The 20,670-nt window shown below is 42.0% G+C and overlaps 1 protein-coding gene across 2 annotated transcripts in view; it reads left to right on the plus strand.

Moving 5' to 3' along the window:
- trappc9 (trafficking protein particle complex subunit 9) overlaps positions 1-20,670 on the plus strand; it is a 319,927-nt gene that overhangs the window by 50,287 nt on the left and 248,970 nt on the right. For both annotated transcript variants that reach the window (XM_083981671.1, XM_083981672.1), the window contains 2 exons: positions 8,145-8,230; positions 20,310-20,436. In XM_083981671.1, the coding sequence (XP_083837797.1) occupies positions 8,145-8,230; positions 20,310-20,436 (213 nt within the window). The remainder of the gene's footprint in view (positions 1-8,144; positions 8,231-20,309; positions 20,437-20,670) is intronic.

Raw genomic sequence — 20,670 nt, forward strand, 5'->3', positions numbered from 1 at the left:
ATTCCCCCTATGTGAAAAACCTCCATGGTGATAAATCTGATTCTGGTCATTCAAAGTCCGTAACAGAAATAAAAGAAGAATAAAAACTAAAAGTAATCTCATATCTAATTAAAATGCAAGGTTAAATGAAAGCAGATGAGCAGTTTTTAGCTTCTTTAAAAAAAAAAAACAGGGTTGCACAGTTGGGGCCAATTTGATATTCATAGAGTTAGGTCCAGCAGTGGGCAGTATAGTGTCTAAATACCAAGTACATACATAGTGCACAATGAAATGTTTCCTTTGTAATGTCACAGCTAGTTTTTTTTTTTGAATAATTTACTGTTTTTAGCCTTTATTTGATACAACTCTGTAGAGAGACAGGAAAACAGGACTTTTTACTAGGAGCACAGTGGCCCCCAACTTAAAATTTAAAGAGCGCAAGCATAAAATCTAGGGGAGCACAACGACTTACAAAGCAAATATTCACATTTTCTTTTCACACATTGGCCTGTTCCTGTACCTATGATGACAGATACTTTTTTGAGTCGCCTCTTTCACGTTTCACCAGTTTAAAAGCAAATGTACTGGTTGCACATGCACAAGCAGGTGTAAAATTTACTTCCACCGTCTCAAAATTCCGGGGGCCCTATTTAGAAGCAGTCTGGAGCCATGGCTCTTTAACCACTCGACTGCCGAGCTCCCTTTAGTTTAGTGGCATTTTCAACCAGTACCAAGACATCTTTCTTCCTGCCCTGTCACCAGTGAAATGTGCAGAGTTGGGACATTCTTGAGGACTTCATTATGCTGCGATATGTGCCACAGCTGTAAACCTTTACAGCCACTGAGCAAACGTCACTTCCCACTCATTCATTTTTCCCCCCCAGGTCTTTAGTATTCAGCGCTAAGCTCTGGCAATTTGAGCTATGTGGACACTGTGAATATATATGTGTATTCTCTTGCTCTTAAAGTCACATGCTATGAATCAGATTGATGTTCAGCCATAAAACAAGAGGTCCTCTAATGGGAGATTGTTCTCCCTATAATTGCTCTGAGACTCAGTTTTAAGAACTGTCTAGTCTGCAGCTATTCATTCACATTGATGTGTGCGATAGGCTATCTATTACAGTGCTATATGGACATACAGGGAGGTGGGCTTTATTTCATCTAGTCCTCAGTGGGGACACTGAGACACAGTGTGACCTGTAAGCATTTAGGCAGCGAATTGTTTTGGCTCCGTACCCCAGCACAATGGATCTGACATAAAACAATAACTATGAGTTTAAAGTGCTGACTTCCATCTTTAAGGGAGCTCGGGGGTGTTCACATCACATAGTGAGTTAGCAGAGCAGGACATTCTTACCCCAATTTTAAAGGCAGGGGCTCTGATTCTCAGCATAGAGAGTTTTCAGGGACAAAGGGTGTAATAGCTGAGTCATCTGTCCAACACTGTGTGATCCAGGTGCTGAAAACCAGAGGATAAATCAGTGTCTTCTTCCACAGATCACTCTGGGCCGCACCAGATCTGGAGTTTTATTTGTCAACTATTCCCACATACAGTATTCTTGTACCTGACTGGGTCATAGGGTGATGGAAGCAGTCGTCTGCCGACACCAAAGTTGCCAGTTATACAGAGCCTTGTTGTCAGTTTCCCCCAGTGGCCAGTCACGGTATTGCATTGATAAATCCCATTTGGCGGAAAAATCAATTTGCTCATAAACCACCAGAGACATCTGTGCAACTCCTGACAGTCCACCAGGAATGATTACTTTCTCCTTTATACATTTTTAAACCATGATGGTTAATTTGCACATCTTTCCCAGAGCTTATGAAAGCTATTTTTACATTCATGACGTCAACTGGATGTAAATTTGATGTGCTAAGCAAGGCCGAGCAGGCAGGGCCGAGGAGAGGGAAACTAATGGGCCTGTCCAGTGGACTGTACGGTGTGGAGGAGAGAAAAAAATGTTTCTGGTTAATGTGCAAAGCTTTTTTTAAAATTCAAATCCAGTGTGTTTTTCATAATGTATACATGGTCAGTTTGAAGGCAAAAACAGCCTAACCTTGAATCTAGAGCTGCATTTCAAACTCGGCTTACTCAGTCCAACCACGATGAACCAACAGGTGGTGTCGGCAGCGGGCTGAATCCGACTCAACGAGGTATAGATAGGACATCGCACACATCAACGTGAATGAATAGCTGCAGACTAGACAGTTCTTAAAACTGAGTCTCAGAGCAATTATAGGGAGAACAATCTCCCATTAGAGGACCCCTTGTTTTATGGCTGAACATCAATCTGATTCATAGCATGTGACTTTAAGAGCAAGAGAATACATATATTCAGTGTCCACATACCTCAACGACTGAATTCTGAAATTGTGAGGATCACATAAATGCAACTGACAAAACTAAAGAGATTGAAAAGAACTTGATCAGAAACAGGTCATTATGAGGAGCTTGAGATTCCACAACAAATTTGTGATACAGGCGGTGCTGCGTTGATCGTTTACATTGTTCACGTTGAAGCCAGTGAGGGACACGACACCCGCAATTATCAAGTCAAAAATATATATATCACTCCTGGTGGCTGACTGTGGTATAGGTGATAGGAGCCTTGCTAACCCTCCTCCTGGCCATGTGCATTTGTTTGCAACGAAGCTGGCGAGAAAGCAATCCATGGAGTAGTGGATAACATTATTTATCATATACGCTTTATGATGTGTATGTGTAGTTTTATCTGTCATAAACAAGAGATTACAGGTTACGGGCGCGTTACGTTTGTGTGTCGGTGTCACCATGGAGACGAGAGCTGGGACACCGGGCTGGAGGCTCTGATGTACAAAGTTGGTTTTCAGAGACACTAGGTGGAAGGCAGAGAGCCTCCATTCTCCCTGGAACAAGTTACAAGTCATTGTTTTAACCAGCACTATTACTCGAAAGCTGTTTAATGAAGGTAAAAATGTAGCATAGTTAAGATAAAAATCCTGCATAGGTCCTCTTTAATTTATTTTTTTCGAACGTCCAGTCCTCAAGATGTCTGTCGAGAAGAATTTTGACAAATATAGTTGATGACCCTAGGTCTAAGATCCAGTCTCATAATAAATCAGTGTCTTGTAGGTTCCTGACCCATGAGTAATGCTGCGTTTGAGACAACTCGGAACTCGGGTCTTTCCGACCTCCTACTTGAAAAAATGCAATTGACCCTTCGCGTAAGCCCCGCCCCCTTGGTTACTGTTGCTACGCCGGGCAAGCTTTCACTCCCAGCCATGCTCCTGGCAGTATTTGGTATCGATTTCAAAGGAAATATCAGCAAATGTCTGGATAAACTGTTCTGAGATAATAGAGAGAAGAAGTCACAAAGATCATTCAGAGTTTTCAGTGACGTGACTCGCGCAGGAGGATAAAACATCTGTTCAACGACACGACTGGACAATGTACAGAGCAGCCGTAAGGACTGGTCATTTAGCCTACCATCTATCAACCCACGAAGACTTAGGTCATCTCACTGGTTGTCAAACTGCAAGTTTTTGGGCGATTGTGAACCACATTAGAGTTCTCAACGGGCCTGAAAATTACAACCCGAACCGACCCGACCCACCAGTTATTAAGCCTGGACCAGACGGAACCCGACACACCAGCATTAATTATCTACCCGAACCCGGCCCGGCCCGAGAGAAAAAAAAAAAAAAAAAAAGTGCTTTCTTTGCAGCGGGAGGTGCCGCTGCCGGTGACACAGCACTCGTCTTCTGCCTGGAGGATCCCTCGCCTAAAGCCCTCGTTATACTTGCTGTAAACTACGCGTACGCGAGCGCATCATGGCTGCCACGCGTAATCTGCGTCCGTTTGATGCGTCGGCTGCGACCGAACGCACATATCGACGCAAAGTGACGCGACGCAGGATACACGTGGCAGCTCGCGTATGCGTAGTTTACAGCAAGTATATCTCGGCCCTAAAAGCCCAGGTAAAAGCCCTAAAAGTACAGCTGTCATTTCGGAGGTGAACATATGGTTATCCCCATATTTACACTTGCTCAAGTCGAAAAAAAAGTCAGCTCATATCTGAACATCTCTATATTACTGCCGCCGCCGTGTAGCAACAGCAACAACAACATCCTTCTCTACAAACAAATGTTTTTCGTCCTAGTCTCAAAATGTGTCCACAAAAGCAAACGTAATGACCATAATACATCCATGGTAATGACTCACTGCCGAAAGCTTGCCAGGCCTATAGTTACGGTTGCTAACGTAGGATTGGACAATAGCCGTTTGTGGGAGGAGTTGGCGAAGGGTCAATTGAATGCAACATAATGTTGGCGCTCCCACTCGCAAAAAAAATCTACCCCGAAAATCAGTGGTCTGACATCACACAACAACCTGCACCCACCACACCGTCAAAGGTAAAACATCAATTAAAAAGCATTTGGAATGCCAAAATACATTAAAACGTTATGAAATATATACAATATTTACTTACAATTACATATTACCTATTATAAAATGGAAAGGTGAAATCCGGCAATCTGATTGGCTGTTAACCGTGGTATATTGAGCATATACCACGGCTACTATTCTAAAACCTTATCACAGCGTAAGCTATCACTCCGCGTCAGGCACGTATGACTGGTATGAATGGAAGTTGTTGTCATGTATCCATGACAACGGACTGTTGCAGTCCGTAGCAAAAGACAGCTGATGTTTTTACGATGTTAAACGGACTAAAGTAGTTGACTTCACATGTTTAAGGTGAAGTTTCACCTCCGGGGAGGGTTAACAATGGTAGAGGGGACTGAGCAGTGACTTTAACCTGAAAAAAAGCAGAGGAAAAGACGAGATGCAGAGCTAACTTGGAGCTAACGTCTGGAGAGGTGGGACTATTTTTTTCACAGTGAGGCTATTTTATTGAATAATATGTATTTCTGGTTGAATAAAACTACATGAAATTGATTGCGTATCCCTCTTTCATATTGTCATTATTGGTAACCGTTTTATAAAAGCAATATATCACGACAGGCCGTGGTATATGCTCATTATACCACGGCTAAGGGGCGTTGTTAGGCCCGACGCGAAACTAATGTTGTGGAACACAGTAAATTCATGTTGTTATTTCTCTTCGATTTTGAATGATCTGTTTCTTTATTTTAAAATGCTCCTTTAAAAAAAAAAAAGAAAAGAAAATATTTTGTGCCCATTGTAATGTTTGAATGCCTTTAGTGAAGCACTTTGGATGCAAAGTTTATCCCAGTCTGCCATATTTTTGGTTAACCAACGGAATGGAAATCCGAGTTTTTCACTGGGAGATTCCGAGTTCCGAGTTGTCTTCTTGTGCCCACATCAACACAGCGTCTGAAGTTTTAAATCTTTTTTCTATGTGTATTTGTTTGATGTTTGCTTGTCAACAGCATTAAATATATAGTCAGATGTGGATCTGCCTATACGTATATTTCATCTGTTGTTTGACGTCTTTGTGGAGGTCCGCTGCTCTCTGGACTCTTCCTCTAGTAGTAATACAGTTTGGGACCAGCAGTACGGTAGATCACTGTAGTTTTAATGACATCTCACATGCAGTCTCAGTCAGCGGATGTGGTCAAAATGATTTAGCCAAACTCCTCTATCTAAGGCCAAGAATCTACACGATCAATGTCTCGCTGCTCTGAAACATCTTGGCATCTCATGACTGTCAAACAGATGAGGCATATTTTGGTCTGTGCTGGACTTTTCATTCGCTTGCTGTTTAAATTCCTTCATTTAAAGCATTAACACAATTTCCTCCAGAAATGTGTCTCCATCTCAGGCTCTAATGACAGCTTTGGTTATGTTCTCCTGCTCTGGGCTTGTTTCATTTCACATGCATGATTTTTGCTCCAATGCCCAGGCATCGTGTGCATGTATTATTCAGTACGAACCACTAGCTGATAGCTCTGCAGAATATTTCTCCGTAGGATGCAGTAACAGCAGTAAACGTCTCGGGCTCTGTCTCTGGTCAGATAAGAGCTTGACACTGTGACGGGATTGACAAAATAATTTGCCCTGAAAAGACCTAAACTGGCAAACAAGGCCAGTGTGACTCAAAACATTAATTATTGCCTTGTAACAACGAGGTTTCAAAAAATGCCGAAGCCTTCGGAGGTTTGTCTGGAATCACAACGGAGGCTTGAGGAGTTAGTACCGAAGCAACACAAACAAAAATGGCAGCGATCCAATTTGTTTTTCTGTTTTCTGAGGTGTATTTCACACTTAATTGGCCGACTATGAGAGCAAGGCCTGCGAGCCAGACCCGAGGTTGTGTGGGGTTTCCAGACATTCGTATTATAGATATCTTTCTTTTGACTGACTTAATTTCCCAAGGTGCACGGCTGCAGTTTGCCTTCCATAAATCCCCCTTCCCTGCCAGGGTTCTGAGCTTGGATTTTCAGACCCTCCTTTTGCAAGTCTGTTCAGAGCGAAGGACTCTCCTAAATGGACTAGAACGTGTTACATTTCAGAATGGAGATGGGGAACGGCCACAGTGAGACTGAAGTGGCGTCTCAATCTAACAAAACCTTTCAATGTCTCATTCAGGAATGATGGATACTGCAGTGCAGAGCTGGAGTCTCTTCATGTTATTTTTCTCTTCTTCTTAAAGTAAGATGAGACTGTGAGTAAGTCCGGGCCCAACTCCAACTTTGTTCTCTCAGGAGTCAAAGACTGCAGCTTCATTCTGGATATTATTACAAATTCCTGAATGTTTAGAAAATCTGCGTGAATACAGGACCCATAATGCAACAGGAACCTGCCTTTTACTGTTTATGTTTCTCCTGAGTCCATTTGATTAGGTCCTAATATAATTTGATCTCATTGTTCCTGCTGGCAGCTCCGTAAATCTCATTCTGGGAGCCAACAATGACCCATCGGAGGCCTTATCTTGCCTTTAACAGCTTCCTGCATCTATTCAAATGCTGTGTGTACAACTCAACACCACACCCGTATAAGAAGTTCTCACTCGGACATTAATATGCCGTTTTAATTGCCTCCATTACTTTTGAGAGGACTCTTCACAAGATTTTGGAATACGGCTCCAAGGCTTTGCTCTCACTAAGCAGAGCAGCGTTCAGTATCGACATGAATGAGGCCACTCCAACACAGAACACTCCAGAAAACAAAACAGAACAAACAAAAACCCTGCATCATCTGGTGCAAAAAAAAAAAAAAAAAAAGTTAGAATCTGGGAACACACTGTGGCGGCCAATCAAACATGTTCAAGTGCACATTTCCAAGAGATTGCACTGTAATGTACAGTAAATGCCACATTTCTACTGTTGTGAATGTAAATGTAAATATGAATGGACAGCCTATGGCTATATTCATTATGTTTATTTTTTCATTTACTTTTATTTCTTTCATATTTTTATACAGTACATATAGTCTTATATTTTACCCTGCTAGTCATCAATGCACTTGCACTGTCTCTTTATTCATACGCATACTCAGGATCATACATAATTGTTGAATAACTGAATGCTTATTGTTACTGTTTATTGTCTTGTTTCTATGTGGTTGCACTTTAAGGTTTTAGCTTTTAATCTCATTGTGCTGCTGTGCAATGACAAAATAAACAAATTCTGATTCTGATGGAAGGTCAATGACTGTTAACAGGTGCTGTGAGAAGTCTCACTAAATCCTACTGATGATATTTCATTGTCCTTGTGGCAACAGAATCGACCTGAAATTGATAAAAATAATAATAGACTTTAAAGGATTTTTTTACATTCATACAGATGTTTTTTGACAGATTGTGTTAATTATTGATCTTTAAAGTGAGTCCAACCAGCTGTAGCTAAGTGAAACTGAGCTTGTCCTTGTTATATCCACTCTTGTTGAGAAAGCAAAAGTGTGTGTTCTCCAATATGTCGGCCCGTTTCTTTAAAGGAGCTTATTGCATCTCAGCTGAAGCGAGGAGGATTTTATTCAGTGATTATTCACTTTGGTTCGAAATTTATTAAAAATTAATCAGCAAGATTTTTTTATTTGTATTTACATCATCTATCACTGACTGATGATGCCCTTGCTCTTTAATAGCAACATATCTTAATAGTGTATTTCCCTCAGCTCATAAATTACAAATGGGTTTTAATATCACTGATGTCTTATTCTAATGTTGTAATGTATTCATGTCTTTTCATTTCCCCAGACTTCCAGTGGGTTCAGGGGGATGTTTGTGAGGTGCAGCTTATGGTCTACAACCCCATGCCTTATGAGCTTCGAGTGGAGAACATGGTAGGTGAAATTTCATCCACCTGAACTTCAAATGCACCGTAAAGTTTTCAAGGTACAAGGAGATGTATACATTTCTTTTTGTCTTCTTGGTATAATTGTAGAACAAAGACACAAGTATCTGGAAGGTCCAGTCACTAGATTAGTATTCCTGGCTTCAGTCACTTCAGTCACATTCACTGATCTCAGGAAATCTCCATTTCACTAATTGTGGGGTCCTAGCCCCAGTTGGCTGGATCTCTGTTGAATTGGGTCAGTCACTTTAAATGGGATGGATATTTATGCAGCACTCATTTTACATTATCTTTCTTAAATTAATTGACATTACTATGCACTATAGTACTTAAATTAAATTAAAGAGTTTTCTTTTTTGGGGGGGGGGGGGTAAATTCTTGCCAAAAAAGAAAAAGCCGAATTAGGTTGATTATGATTCTATGTATAAAACAACCCTTTTTAAAGGCACTGTGCATTTGTGGTTTTAAAGGGATATGCCAACATTTTTTTTATCTTGTCTTGCCTCACTCCCGAGTCCATGACCAGTAGATAGACACCATCCTTTCAACTGTGCGTGCAGTAACAAGGGAGATAGAGCCGTATCGCCCGAAATTAGCTTAGCCCAAACACTGGAAGTGTATAGGTAGTGTTAGCCTGCCTCCTACCCCAGCCAAAATCAGCAGTCAGAAGCTGATTTCATTTTAGCTCTAAACTCTGTAAATATATCACTTTATCGACATTTCAAACGTGTGTAAGCGAGAAAGTAGCCGTTTAGATCAGCAGTGTGTCGTTAATTTGTCTAGCATTATGCTTCTGCCTGTGCCTTTTCAGTCACTATTTTGTCGATAATGTTTTGTGTCGATAATTAGTGTGACTGCTGAAGCAGTCACACTATTGTTCTTCTGTTTGGCCATTTTCTTCCGCCTTTTTACGGTCTTCTTCTAGTCCTTCATACTTTGTGCTATTTCAACAATTCATATATCAAAACGTGCAGCTTTTTTTGAACTTTATTGGCATTACTTTTCTCTTTTTAACTATTTATACTTTTTCAAATATTTAACTTTTTAGATGTTGACAGTGTGCAGATCATTAACAGACAACAGTCTTCTTGACAACTCCACTGTAGTGTAGAGGTTATGGTGGCCGCTTCCCAACCCTAAGGTCACTGGTTCGAATCCAAGGGAAGAACTCTTGTTATGTTATGTTGAATTCTGCTCTCCTCCCCCGCCTTCAATTGGTCACAGGTGTTTGTTATCTCCTTGATTACTCATACCAGTTTGCAGCACATCATCACATTACAATGAATGACAACAGTCTTGAAAGCAGTGTGCTCTCTGTAGCCGAGTGGCAGAGTAAAGGTTTAGTGATCATATGGTCATGGGTTCGATTCCTGCCTCAGTCATTTCACATCATTGCTTGACTTTTCATTCCAATTATTCAGCTGTCATTGGACAGTCTTTGATTCCTCATAGTATAAAGCTCATTGTAACTCAGGTTCTCTGTGGCCATATGGTTAGTGTGTTAGGTGTTGTGCTATTTCAACAATTCATATATCAAAACGTGCAGCTTTTTTTTTTTAACTTTATCGGCATTACTTTTCTCTTTTTAACTATTTATACTTTTTAAAATATTTAACTTTTTCTGCCACGATTCCTTACTTTTTTCTTTAAGCAGAAGCCAGTGATCCTCTTATCAAAGGTTTTCTTTACCCTTCACATACTGTCTCTGTCTGTAGCCTAGTGGTTAGCTTGCTAGTCTGGAGACCTGAAGGTTGCTGGTTCAAATCTTGCCTCAACAACAATTATAGTGAATTATTTTCCCAGTTGTCCTCTGTTGACTTCTGATAACTTGCTTCATGTTGAAACTGCTGCTCTCAGCCTGAAATTCACAGAAATTTTCATTCTAAGTCATTCAAGCTTGACTCTCAAGCTTTCTTGGTGTTAACTGTGTGTGCACCGTGGCCTAGAGGCAGAGTGGAAGTCTAATGACCATGAGGTTGTGGGTTTGATTCCAACCTTGGTAAAAAATTTGCATGGTGATCACTGCTTGCACTATTTGCTAATTCTGCAACAGCGTTCAGTTGCTATCAGCAGTCACACCATTTCCATTCTTGGAAATGCTTTTTCTAGTGTTATTGTGTGATGCGACTGAATAAAGAATTTCAATCAAATCAATCTAAATACCAGCTGTTTACAATTTTGTTTGTTTGCTACTCAAGCTAGCCGTTGTGACCAACGCACTTCCGGTTACTTTCACAAAATAAAACACCCGTTGCCCTTTACATACAGAAAACCATGACGATAGAATTTGTGCTTTTACTTTGAAATAGGAAGCTAACCTGCCCTCGATGTAGCTAGCTTGAACCAAAATAAACTGTCTTTGCTTGAACTCTCCGTTTTGACCGATCTCGTCCCGTTACCGGCATTTGACCGCTCAAGATGCCTCACCGGAGAGTTTTGTCAGCTCTGAGACGAAGATCGGCCCGCCGGTTTCTGTTTAGAGTTGCTGAAGAGTTTCTCTGATGACTTTAGGTGGAGGCAGGCTAACACTACCTATACACTTCCAGTGTTTGAGCTAAGCTAATTACGGCGATACGGCTCTATCTCCCTTGTTACTGCACGCACAGTGGAAAGGATGGTGTCTATCTGCTGGTCATGGACTCGGGAGTGAGGCAAGACACGAAAAAAAAAATGTTGGCGTATCCCTTTAACAACCAAAAACCATCTAAGTCTAGTTTTACATCTACTTTTTGGCTGTTGCTCCAATAACAACAGGTCAGTGAGCCCATCTGAAGCTCTCCTCTGATTGGCTGTTTTCTAAGTGATCAAAGAAAAATACAGCAAACGCTCAAAGAAACCAAACGCTGCAGGAATGGACACTGGGTCCAGTCATAATGTGGGAGTGGTGACTGCTTTGTTGTGACATCACAATGTTACACAAGTCCTGACGACTGCTTTTTGGCCTTAGTTGCTGAATACAGGCTGTCTGCATTTCTATGTGGACTGTAGGCTTTCATACGTTACGCGTATTAATACAGAACCCAGACCTGCTCTGTAATAAAAAATCTTCAATATATGATAGATGGATCAGAGTTTCTGATTCATTGCCACATCTTTGTGAAAACAGGAGGTTGTTCATGCGGTTTTCTTCCAGCCGTGGTACAAGCCAGCGAAGAATCACCCCAGGTGAAGCGGCGCTGCGTCGTCTTCCTTGATCCCTTAAAAGCCTCTCTCTGACAGTTTGATACTGTAATGATTGTATGAGACGAGAGAGCAAACTCTTCTCGCTCCTCGCAGCAAGAGAGCATCGCTTGGGAGAGACAGCCACCCCTGTAGTGCCATTACTTTTATGGCTTCACACACACCACCCTGTCAGACCAGATAGGCTCTAATACTGAGGTGAGGGCAACATGACTCGCTTTCCATTTCTGTGTAAAAAGAAAGTTTGAACAGAGCCATCAGACATCAGGGAGTCCAATTTAATTGTGTAGCTTAGTAGTTGCTTGGTGACTGTAGCAACGTCTATTTCTAATTTATGCACTTTGTTCCTTACCACTCCTTTTCACACGCACACACCGGTTGAGCCACTTTATCAGGTTCAAGGGTGCAAAAGATTACCAATTAAATAGCTTTTTCTTCCCGCTCATGGCTGCGTGTGTTTATGAATGCGACGATGTGGGACAGCCTTGAAATGCAAAGCAGTCTCTGGGCTCAATAAAAAAAAAAAGCCAGAAGTGAGAGGTCTGCTCTCAGCTGTTGGAACGCAGCGTCACGCGGCAATGTACTACCTGTCAAAAGTGATGTTGCCTTTAATTATTTGCAAAGTCGTGAACAAATTGGCGTGAAAGTTTGGGTGGCAGAGTGTAAATGAAGACACCGGCCTTCTTAACTGCGGCGGCTGTCTCGGAGCCGGCGCCAAATAGACTTGGACAGGTCTCGCTGCTCTGCCTCGTCTGATAACGGCACATGGCTGTTCCAGACGCAGGGGAAACGCCGGAGACATCCGGGGTTCGGAACATCTGGAAAGTGTTTAAACCCTGAGGTGTAATCAGCAGCCGGCTGTTCACGAGTTAAAGCTCCAGTGAGCCCGATTGTGTGGCATCTCGCTAGATCACAAAGTTTGGCTACGGTAGAGAAAAGTCTGTTTTGGCTGAAAAAAAGCGCTGATTCTGAGCTAAAAAAAAACATTTTGCTTTTCACAATTATTCAAAAAAAAAAAAAAAAAAGGAGAAAGAATTGTGTGTGAAAGCTGGACATTAGGATTTTTACTGCTCCAGTCACTTTGATACAGTAATGACTTTTGTAATGACTTTGCAGCCAGAAAAGAAACAACTGTTTACAGTTGTTTCAGTTGTACAGTTTTTCCTCATTTGAGCCATTAATTCCAATACAAATGAACAAACATTTGATATATAAGATATGGTATATAAAGTGAGCTGGCCGAAGGGCTGCAAAGTCTCAGCTCACCACAGACATGATGTCTTCATTCATGCTCCCCTTAGAGGTGTGGCCTTCGTTTCATCCCAAAGTCTGGGAATTCTATGTAAGTATAAAAATATTTGGTCGTCTTTATATGATTTAAAAGATGAATTGTTAAAGGGACAACGAGGAGTTTTGGAAAAGCGAAGCGTTTCACACTACATTTATGAGCCTCCGCGCACCGTGAAATTCTTTGACCGGCGCAAGAAAGACTCATGTTTTCATTCATCAAGAATTAAAGTCAGAGGTTGGAAGACGATCACATACCGTCGTAGTTCCCACCATAAACGGTGATTCAGCGGCGTTATTCTCATGACTCGATACGAAACCGAAAGTAAAGAAACGCTGGTCGGCTCACCCAGCATTTCCACCACCACTAATAATAACAAAATAACCATAGAGACAAAACTATATATTTATCGAAAATGGGCCCATTAACAAGTGGTAACGTAGATTCATCCACATTAATATGAGACTTTTTTATTGTCATGGAATTTTTTGTTCTGCCGATGGAGAAACTCCTCGTTGTCCCTTTAAAGTGAGGAAAGCGGAAAGAATAAAAAGGTATTTATTTACAAAAAGATAAAGAGCAGCTAATCCGGATGTAGGTTCTGGGCTAGTCTGGGGGGGGGGGGGTTCCTGGCTCATATGAAGGAATGGTTTTGGTTTCTGAGGGTAGAGGGACAGGAAGTGGGCATGGGAGTCCAGAAGCAGGGGCAGGAACAAGATAAACCGGTTTGAGAGGTTCAGAATTGAACAGTGAGCTGGGTCCAGAGGGAGACGTGGAGTAGGAGCAGGAAGCAGGGAGAGCTGAGGCTAGTTAAAGGAGGGTAAAAGGAGGATCTGGCCAGGAGGAGATGAGCTAACCAGGCTTTTATCCTGATTGGGTGATTGGAGATGAGCTGCAGGTCTGGACCCAGATGATTGGCCCAGCTCCTGAGACCCACACCTAGACAGGAAAGACAGACAGTAACAAACACACCCACAGGAGGGAGGAGAAACAAAGAGGAAAACTGATCTTCTAGCTCATTGGTTCCCAACCTGGGGTCCGGGCCCCCCTCAGGGCGGCGTCAGAGATTTCAGGGGGTCCACAGAGCTTTGTCTGTTCTGAGGTGGTGAAGTTATCAATATTATATTTGTGCACATTGAAATTTTTAAATCGCAATAACACATCCAACAGGGACAAAAACTTCCAACCTGCCTGCTTCTACAGTAGGGACATGATAACAATTATAACACAGCAAAGGAAAATGGACAGAAAGATAAAATAAAAAATAAAACAAAATAAAATAAAACAAAATAGGATAAAACAAAATAGATGAATAGATTAATACGTTGGAATGGATTCAGAATGTATAGGGGCTCCTCATTGTAATTCCATTGCCATGGCAGGGCTCCCGGCTGGCTGGTCTTTGACTAAGGCAAGGGGGGCTTCAAGGAAAAAAGATTGGGAACCGCACTTTTTTTTTTCGTAGGATAGGTCCGGGAAAGTCCCGCCTCTGATTGGCAAGATGAACTCTCCTCCGATTGGTTGTTTGATTTGTCCGTGTAACGTCATCTCACAACAGTACTGCAGTAAACTAAAATATACACAAACTGAAAATTCTAGTGTGTTCTGATGCCATGGCGTAGCGGTATGCGTTTTTGCCTGCAGTGTGGTAAATCCGAGTTTGATTCCCGATGGTTTCACATTCCGAAAAATGTAGTTCTTAAATTTATATTCCAAGTTTACATTTTGAGTTTGAGAGAAGTGTAATTGTGCCATTGGTTAGGTTTCGGCAATGAAGAAAGGAGTTGGTTAAGTTTAGTAAAAAGAGCAGGTAGAGGCTAGACAGGCCAGATAAGTAGAGAGAGTCCAGGTAGATCTAGGCACTTATCACACTTTGCCGACAGCCTGCGTTTCACAGCCGTTTCACAGCCAAAACAAACAACCAATCAGGCGAGAGCCCTTCTAGCCAATCAGAGTCGAAAATGGAGCCCATCTAGCCAATCAGAGGCGGGAAAGGCGGGACTTTCCCGGACCTACCCTACGAAAAAAAATATCGCGTTGGGAACCACTAGCTCACATGCAGCTGGTACCTTTGTAGCATTGACATAACAAATTGTTGCATAGGTGAACGTCCACACCAGAGCCTCATACCTGTCCAATGGTGACTCTATTTCTATAATCACAAAGGCCCCATAATATTCAGAAAGTCTAACACTGGCTGAGTGATTCAGCCCCAACATGTTGATGTGCTTCAGTTTGAGTTGGAATGAGGTGGTGGTGCCTGTGTGGGTTCTCTCCGGGTTCTCCAGCTTCTTCTCAAAGTCCAGATGCACACTTGATGGATTGGCAACCAGGTGTGAACGTGATGAGTGTTTGGCTGGTGATGAACCAGACTGGACCCTGCCCTTTGCCCTATGTCAGCTGGGATTGGCTCCAGTCCAAGTGTTCTAGCCAGTGGATGAGTGGGAACCATCTCCCCCTCCGTTGATGCGGCCCTGTTGTTCTTGGTATTGAAGTTGACAGTGTAATACTCGGAGCTGCCAGTTTTGCAAAGTCGCTGTGAGGCGATGCCATCAGACAGAGGTCAGGTAGTGATAAGAATGTCATTAATTCCTCCCCCGCCTATAGGTGCATTGATCAGGTCACAGATGGAGGCTGAGGCTCTTAACAGCTCCACAGCAGCTGTGAACCTCAGGTGGTGTTGTAGAGTCACACAGGCCACGCAGGCTGCCAAGACCGGCTCTGTCGCCCAGACAAAGTGACTGCTGTTAGACCCCAGAACCGTATATCCACCGGTATATACACCAGCTCACACTGTGCCACACAAACACACGCGCACAAGGTCACTTTTTCATCTTCCGTCACCAAGGTGACCCCGCAGTTTGGCAAGGCAGGCGCTTCTTTCTCAGTCGCCACACGACTTCGGCGCTAATACCCAGCTTTTCTTTGTGCTTTATCGATTTTCTATTAATGTGGGGCTTTTTTTTACCACAACACCCAGCTTTTCATTTTCAGAGGGGGTCACTGTCTTTCTCTCCACAAGAACAAATAGAAAACCACAAACTATTATTTCAGGTTTGTCTGTCATTTACTTATGTACTTGAAAATAACAGACGTTATTTACTTATGTTGAAAATAACAGACGTTATTACATTGTTTTTCTGGGGGGATCCAGTCTATTCTTTCTTTCTTTCTTTCTTTCTTTCTTTCTTTCTTTCTTTCTTTCTTTCTTTCTTTCTTTCTTTCTTTCTTTCTTTCTTTCTTTCTTTCTTTCTTTCTTCTGTGACTCTTTGCCTTCAGACTTGCAGTTATGTGCCAGACCATAATCAACGATGGTAATTCCACTATTATCAAAGCATTGGTCAAAGCAACAAAAGGTCAGTTGCATATACTTGTTGCACACATGAGCTAAAACAATGCGATTCACTTTGCCCGTGCTCTAATCATTATTGTTAATGAAAAGCGGCTAATTAACCTTTTCAAAGCCAAATGCAAATGAACTACTTCCAATAGGTTACCAGCTGTATTTCTGCAGGCCAATAAAGGCGTACAATGTCCTGAAGTGAAAGCAAGGAGAGTTTAAATCACAGCCGTGGCACCTCGGAGGCTCAGCTCTTCGGCAGCCTTCCCTCCAGTGAGGTAGTGTCTGCTGTTAGGGGGATTGATGCAGTCATTACGTCACCTCAGTCTGCCTCGTGCAACCAGGCGCTGTGTACTTGGAATGTAAATATAGTTTTTGCGAGGAGGCATGATTACACATTCGGCGGAAAACTTTAAAGGCGCACGCGGGCCTCGGCATGACTGCAAATGAGCAGCAGCTGCTCTTGCCTGGTTTTGTCACCGGAGGGAGTGTGACAACCACTTGCTGTGTATTTCAGTTCTTTTTTAAGGTGTTATCCATCAGAGAATCCTGAGATCCTGCAGGTGATAGCCCATCCTGATCCTGTGGCCTGTAACAGCTCCAGTGTAACCGTGTAACTGCTCTGCTGTGTTTCATCTTTAATTTCAATTTCAAAACACATTGGTAGAAATCTAGGGAACAGTTGTTGATTAGACTAAAGATGACTTTACTACTGATTGGTGATTCTCTGACATTATAGCCAAGCACCACTGTGACATTGTAAAGTTTGACTGAAATATATACAGTAATGTTTTGTTGAAATGTGTACAGTAGGGAAGATGGGGGTGGTTAAATGAAATGAAATGAAATGGATTAAATAAATACATAAATAATATAGGACAAATGTAGGACTGGTGAGGGAATTCACAATGTTTTTTTGTTTGTTTGTTTTGTTTTTGTTGTTTTTTTAAATTTATTTGTTATGTATGTCTTGATGGTGTCTTTATGTGGTGGATGGAAATTTAAAAGCTTCGTCCATCCCCTTTTCAGACCAGGAGCAAACAGTTGGACCGATCAGCTGTCTGAAGACTGAGGGTGTTTTCACACATACTGGTCTGGACCACTGGTGCGCACCAGAAGTCAAAATGATACATTGGTTCATTTTTCAGCTAGTATGGTCCATGTTCACACATGTTTGTTGCTGCTCTGGTCCAAACGTATTCTCTCATAGCGTGGTGAATGTTCAGGTCACAACTTGTCCACCAGAGCGTTGTGGAGTTGTTGGATTGTGTATTTGATGAGTTTGATGAGGGAAACCAAGAAATCCCATTAGCCTCCTAGCGTAGCTCTGAGCAGATCGCGGTTCTGCTCCACTGTTCTAAAAATAGCTTGCACCGAAAAGGGTAATGAACCTACTGAACCTACTTTGGCCAATTAGCCAAAATTGTGTTGAACTATCCCTTTAATATGTAGCGGACCCAAAAACCACCCAATCTGGCAACACCTATCAGCTGTTTGGATCAGAGGCGCTGGAAGAGGTGGAGTGATACAGCGTGTTGCGGAGCCAGATCAACCAGAGTTAGAGAGAGAAGTCCAAGTCATCTGACATATTTGAGCATTATTTTAAAACTGGTAACACAATAGTTACTTTTTCTGGTAATTAGTTAGCCTGCTTCCATCATGTTGTAACTCAGTTACTTTTTGGTGAAAGTAACTAGTAACTGTACAGTAAATAATTACCTTTTTAAAGTAACGTGCCGAACACTGGTTAAAACTGATCAAATAATTGCTGTCTGTTAGGGGTGGGAGAAAAAATCGCATTTGTTCGCCTTTTTTACATAGAGAGAGTCCAGGTTTAATGACCAAGGGGTTTAAGTTCACTTTATAATGGAGTATGTTAATTTATAGGCTCCTACAGTATTTGAGTGCAGATAAATGTTAAAAATGCAGACTAAAAATGGGCAATATCATAGATACGCAATTTAAATCGAATCGCCATCCAAAAAATCGTAGAAGAATCGATTCGGAAGAAAAGCATATCTTCCCAGCCCTACTGTCTGTGGTCATATATGGCTGAGGCAATCGTTGTGAAAAATAATAGCTTGCAGCAACCTATTGAAAAAAAGAAAAGAAAAAAGAACTATGAACTTGTTCATTTTTGGAACCGTGAACTTAGTTCAAAATTTTAAATTATGAACTATGACTGAACTAGTTCATTTTAAAATTTGTGAACTGAACTAAATCATTTAGAATGTGAACTTTCCCAACAGTGTGCACCACTGGCAGAGCGTCATGTTTCCATGACGACTGACTGGAAAAAGACATGTGGTAAGTCACATTAACATGAGTCCTGTAGAAATGAAACCCTTGAGAAGTAACGCTAAACTTACAATGGAGACGCAGCTTATTAGTAATGGTCATTTCATTTTCTATTGTTTGTACTGTAGTTACCACTCTCTGCAAATGATACAGCAGATTTAGAGAATGAAGTCAGCAGTTGTACAGTGCTGATCATGTTGTGATGATGATGTAAACCACTATTCACTTTACAAAGTAATCCAGCAGGAGTGTGTATTGGTGTGACAGTAGACAACCAGAACAGAACCTTACAGAATGAGGCTGCATTGTGGTAAAGTTGAGTCAGGTTGAAGTTGGCCTGTGTTGTTTTGCTGGAGCCCCCTCCTCCACTGCACCGCCAAACTCTCCTACAAATAAATGAGGCCTGCCTTTATTCAAACAGCATTTCCATCTCTCTGCACGCTGCCTTAGTTTTATAAGAAGTCAGTTATTTTGCAAAGTGGCATTAGGTTCATTATCAAGGTCACATTGAGTCTGAAAATGTAGTCGTCGAGAATTAAATTCAACTTTTAAAAAGAACTTTCTCTTACTCTCACGGTACTTGAAAATTGCTGAGTTGTTTTTAGGTCAGAAATGGGATAATGGATTATTTTAAAGGTTTTTAATGCGATTCCTCTTAGAATTAATATCACACCAGTTTAATTACTAAGGGCTGTGGTGACATCCCTCAAAAGAAGTCTGACAGTTCAAGAAAGAGCCTGTCATACACCCTTTGTCCCCGCTGTCATCAGACTATCCATCCATCCATCCATCAACCAATAAAAATGATGGCTAATACAGCAGTAATAAACTAGAATCATACTTGGAGCGATTTGTCTATAAATCACATTGCAAGTCTTTCTGAGTTGACCCACGACTACTCTTTGGATGGTCAATGCGAGGTTTTTCTAATGGATGAAAAACCTCGGCATGATGGGATGTTTCTGGTCTCCGTAGTGCCCAGAGTGCAAGCGGACTGCTGGGTTTTGAAAGCCGTCTGATCCGCGGTCCTTGCGCATTGTGATCTGCAGGACTCGCATTCAATCACCTCTCAGGCATTGATGGCTCAAGTGGCCATTTCCCATGGAGAACAGTTATTTTCTGTGGAAATGGCCGTCTCACGCCGTCAGAGGTTTAATCTCGGCGACATCATGGGCGGATTAAGATGATGGAGCAGACGAAACCGTTGGAGACAGAGATGCTTCACACTAAACTGGCACTGGGGGATCAGACAGCTGCACATCACTGTCTGTTCAGTGGTGGCCACATTATCATGGAGTGTCAAATACAAGCTGAGAGCTGAGGGTTTTTGATTTTGTTGAAGTTTTATAGACTGTTGTTTTCAGTTTTCTGGCTTTTTTAAAACTCTAATATCATTGCAATTCTTTTCTCAGTAGGGTTCCCTAACTACTGCTACATTACTCAGCCATTTGTTGTTTGTGAAGGAGGACATTTTCCTCATAGGAAGTAGATGTTTCTTTTATTTTATTTCTCTGTACTGGTGTTGGGTTCGTATGCCACATTTTCTTGGATGTGGTATCTCAGTAGCACCTTACGGGAGTTCTCGGGGAGGACTTGAACGTGTCTCCATTCTTGGCGGACGACATAACACAGCAACATGTGTGGTTTATTAAAGTCATTTTTCACCTTCAAACAATAGCAATAGTTTTTTTTCCATGCATGTTTTGCCACAGGGTTTATTTAGCTGCATATTATTCTTTATGTTTTCCATGATGTTTACAGTTTATAGCCTACATGCCAACTATTTACAGAATCAAGATCTCGTTTCTACTCACAAAATGAAGTTGTGACAGCATCTGGAGCAGCCAGTTTAGAGACTCACCAAGACTTCCTGTTTGGTCCAGAGGTGGACTCAGTTTATGGTTTCATAAAACTGCTCTCTACCTGTTGCATGTTGATCATCATCTTGTTTTCTGTCCTCAGGGCCTGTTGACCTCTGGAGTGGAGTTTGAGTCCCTGCCTGCTGCTCTGTCCCTGCCTGCAGAGTCCGGCCTGTACCCCGTCACTCTGGTTGGTGTGCCACGTACGGCCGGCAACATCACCGTCAACGGTGAGTCCAGATGAAAACATAACACTACTCTGCCTTTTCCAGCCTCGATTCTAACATTAAAGGTGTTGGCTGCAAGTTTAATTCCTCCCGGCCAGTAGGTGTCGCACTCACACTCGCCAGGTAACGCCTATAGGGAGCGGCTAGTAGCTAAAGCTAACGCTAACCGTATTTAACGAGCAGTGTTGACAGCGGACTGGATTCACATCTGAATCATTTCACACTAACTCAGCTGCA

Source organism: Trachurus trachurus (genome assembly GCF_905171665.1).
Source record: "Trachurus trachurus genome assembly, chromosome: 11".
NCBI classification, from domain to species: Eukaryota; Metazoa; Chordata; class Actinopteri; order Carangiformes; family Carangidae; genus Trachurus; species Trachurus trachurus.